General features: G+C 39.1%; 1 protein-coding gene across 2 annotated transcripts in view; it reads right to left on the bottom strand.

The window, feature by feature from the left end:
* The window catches only part of adad1 (adenosine deaminase domain containing 1 (testis-specific)), a 33,279-nt gene that overhangs the window by 26,056 nt on the left and 3,756 nt on the right, over positions 1-3,467 (bottom strand). For both annotated transcript variants that reach the window (XM_050041828.1, XM_050041827.1), the window contains exons 5-7: positions 2,793-2,864; positions 2,116-2,241; positions 1,343-1,466 (exon numbers count right to left, since the gene is read on the bottom strand). In XM_050041828.1, coding sequence (XP_049897785.1) covers positions 1,343-1,466; positions 2,116-2,241; positions 2,793-2,864 — 322 coding nt within the window. The remainder of the gene's footprint in view (positions 1-1,342; positions 1,467-2,115; positions 2,242-2,792; positions 2,865-3,467) is intronic.

Below are 3,467 nucleotides of genomic sequence, written 5' to 3'. Positions count from 1 at the left end.
GAAGAGCTTCGTGAAACTGAAGAACGGAGGAGGAGAGAGAGAGAGGCACAACAGGTAGAGGACGACAGAGGAGGAATGGCTGCTGGAAGGATTTAGCTCTGGAGATTGGTGGTGTAACGTTACCTGTGAATGCTGTGCCCCAGTGCCCACAGAAGAGGAATATCTCTGTTGCAAGGAATGGGACCGGTTGCAGCCTTAGCTAAATTGTAAACAACAAACATGGCAGCACACCGGTAAGGTAAGACAACACTTTTACATGTCGTTTTCTATATGTTCTCTGACATTTATCCTAACGATATGAGGCGGTCTTTGTGGAGAAAAAGTTTGTTTAGTGGACTAACTTTGCACTTGAAAGGATGCCCGTTCAATTAAGTTTTAACAGGTCTGATGAAGGATGCCCGTTCAATTAAGTTTTAACAGGTCTGATGCTACGGCTGTATCTAGGCTAAGGGCTAACATGCTAACTATTATTTCTATGTCACTAGTGACTTGAAACAAATTTAGGACGATAGGAGACGGGTTGAAATAAACCGAAATTTCCCTTTAATGTTAAACCTACTGTACTAACCAAATCACATTTGAGCTATTATTTCCCCCTATAAACACATACCTGTGGTGTGAAACCAATACTATTCTTTTTTGTTTTGTTTTGTTTGTGTATACAGAGAAAAACTGCAGATGACCAAAAATGTCTTTACACAATAACAGTCATCACCACTGTGATATTTTTCCATCAACTCTTCCTCTTACAGACAAGGCCATGTGACCTAAACTGTTAGAAAAACATAGGGTTTGCAGGTCTTGACAGACGACATGACATCGCCCCCAGGTCTTGAGAAATAGACAAGCAGCAAATTGGCTAACTGTAACATATGTGATCTCTGAGCATCTGGGGACTGTGTAACAGGAAATGCACTCACATTCAAGGTTGTTCTCAGTGACGTTTGTAGGCTACTGTGGTCTACATATGTGTGTCTATGTACACGTACCTACCTCACTGGCAAAGGTCATTCAACAAACATGTCATCCATGTGACCGCATTTAACAAGCTTTTTAGTATTTGAAGAGGTTTAAACTTGTGTTTAATTTTGATTTTTGAGACCCCTTGGGGGGTTCATGGAACACAGTATTTTCTTTTATTTGATAGTTTAGATGAATTTAAAAAACCTTCTCAGTCTTATTTTGTAACCAGAACTTCTATCTAGTACCATTTCCTTACATGGAAAAGTAAACTTTCACTGTTCAGTGCAGTAACACTTGTGGATGATGAGAAAATAATTTGTTGCTAGGCATACCACGACCCAAACAATCTAATGTACACAGGGTCATGTTTGCAACTAACCTCATAAGTGATCTCCTTGCAGTTACTACTGCATGTGAATCGTGTACAATCCGCCCACTCGCTGAGGTGTCCTCTTTGGTATTGAAGCTGCCCGTGCCTAGAGCGACCACCTCGCATCCGCTGGCTAGAGAGAGAGAGAAGAGTTTGTACAGAGAGCAAACTGAGGTAGTCGCCACTCAACCACTGAACAGACTGTAACACCTTCAGTTTCTTTATATGCAGTTCTGTTTTTGTTGTTATACTGCTGTCAAGCAGAGGTAGGACATTTTATTTGAGCAGACCAAGTGGAGCTAGAAATACACTACTGTTTGCTCTGTATTATACAGTATGTAGTATTGTATATAGCAGCGATTCTCAAAAGAAATTGTAGACAGTATCACGAAAGCTACCTGTCTTATTTTGTCTTATTTTTATTGTCTGATGTCACGATTTGAGTGATAACACACGTTACAGAAGCTCTTGTGCACAGATATGAGTTCAGGTGTGCCTTGAGATTTTGGTTTGCCCTTTGGTGTGCCCTGGACACAAACAGTTTGAAAACCACTGATTTATAGTAACAGTTTCTGAGTGTAGCTTAAAAGTAATGCAGTCAACAAAGCACCATGAACAGCACAAATACTACAATAAATACTAAATTTGGAAAGCTTGTTTTTTGTTGTCTGTACACCAATGTCAGATTAAACGATGGTTATTGTAGACAGTAGATAAACTACCTGATGTTTGACTTTTTAAAAAACGACCTTTGGACCATGCTTTCGTGAGAGCTCACTTACAAGTCTGAATGATGAATGCTGCTGTGGTGCCTGCACAGGCAAAGAACTGTGGGTGGCTGTTCATCAGTTTGGTGAGCTGATCCCTGACAGCGTGTGGAATCTGGAGGTTGACAGAACTCGTTGTGTCTGAAAAACAAGAAAGATATTAATGGGAAAAAAAAATAAAAAATCAACTGGCCTTTAACTGCTCTCGCCCCAAACGAAAAAGGTATGTATAGAGATATATGTATTTCACTGTAGCATGTGGTTGTACAGTATTCCCTGCACTTTCCCTTTTTGCATTATACAGTATGGACTTAAACTGTTGCAGCATTACTTATTTTTTGTTTTTTTGGCTAAACTTTGGAACGTGCGATTTGATATGACAATTATGAGATGAATTGCTGACTTTCGACTTTACCTAAAACAATCATTCAAGACATACAGTCATCCAGTGAAATGTTCTTCACTGTTCAAGTCCGTCACCTGACCTTAATCCAAACAAGTTACGACTCAATATACATGTCAATCTCTTGAATTAAACCTAAATGCCAGCACTTTAACTTCAATGTTTTATTTTAGAGAGACTGAATACTGAGTGAACCAAACAAAAAATACGCCACTGTCCTCATATTGCCACCTCGCAAATGATAAATTAAAGAAAATGAGAGAGTCATATAGTAGAAATCCAGAATTACCACGAGTGGCTCTATGAGAATGTATGTTGGAGATGGAGGGCTCCTCTTTCACTGGCAGTGGTGGAGGAACATCTGTGGAAAAAAAGGCATGGAAATGAATGAAGGGGAGCGCCTACTGACAAGACACAACACTTTGCTGTAACTTAATTTGTGCCTGTATCGTGTTTATTATACATTATTCTGTTATGTTTGCTTCTCTATAGGCCATGGTTACACTTTCAATACAACTTTTATGATCAGATGCGCCAGATCGGAACTGAGCTGTGTCCGTATACGTGTGTCCAGATTTGACACTTCAATGCAACCTGCCTGATTACACATTGATTGGATGTATTTCTGCATGGATATGTTACCTTGTCCACGAAACCTTAACATTTCCTTATTGTGCTGCTTCACAATGAGAGCTTTTAAATAACAATTTAACGGGGGACTTTTATTCTGAAGAATTTATAGGAAACTGAATGAATTTATCACCAAAATAGCAGAACTTTTTTTCACAGCTAATTTTCAATAAAAACAATCAATCAATCAATTTTATTTATAAAGGCCAATATGACAAATCACAATTTGCCTCACAGGGCTTTACAGCATACGACATCCCTCTGTCCTTTGGACCCTCACAGCGGATAAGGAAAAACTCCCCAAAAAAAAAACCTTTAACGGGGAAAAAAAATG

This window comes from Epinephelus moara, chromosome 4 (genome assembly GCF_006386435.1).
Source record: "Epinephelus moara isolate mb chromosome 4, YSFRI_EMoa_1.0, whole genome shotgun sequence".
NCBI classification, from domain to species: domain Eukaryota; kingdom Metazoa; phylum Chordata; class Actinopteri; order Perciformes; family Serranidae; genus Epinephelus; species Epinephelus moara.
The sequence above is the reverse complement of the archived record's forward strand: the minus strand, read 5'-3'. Positions and strand labels throughout refer to the sequence as shown.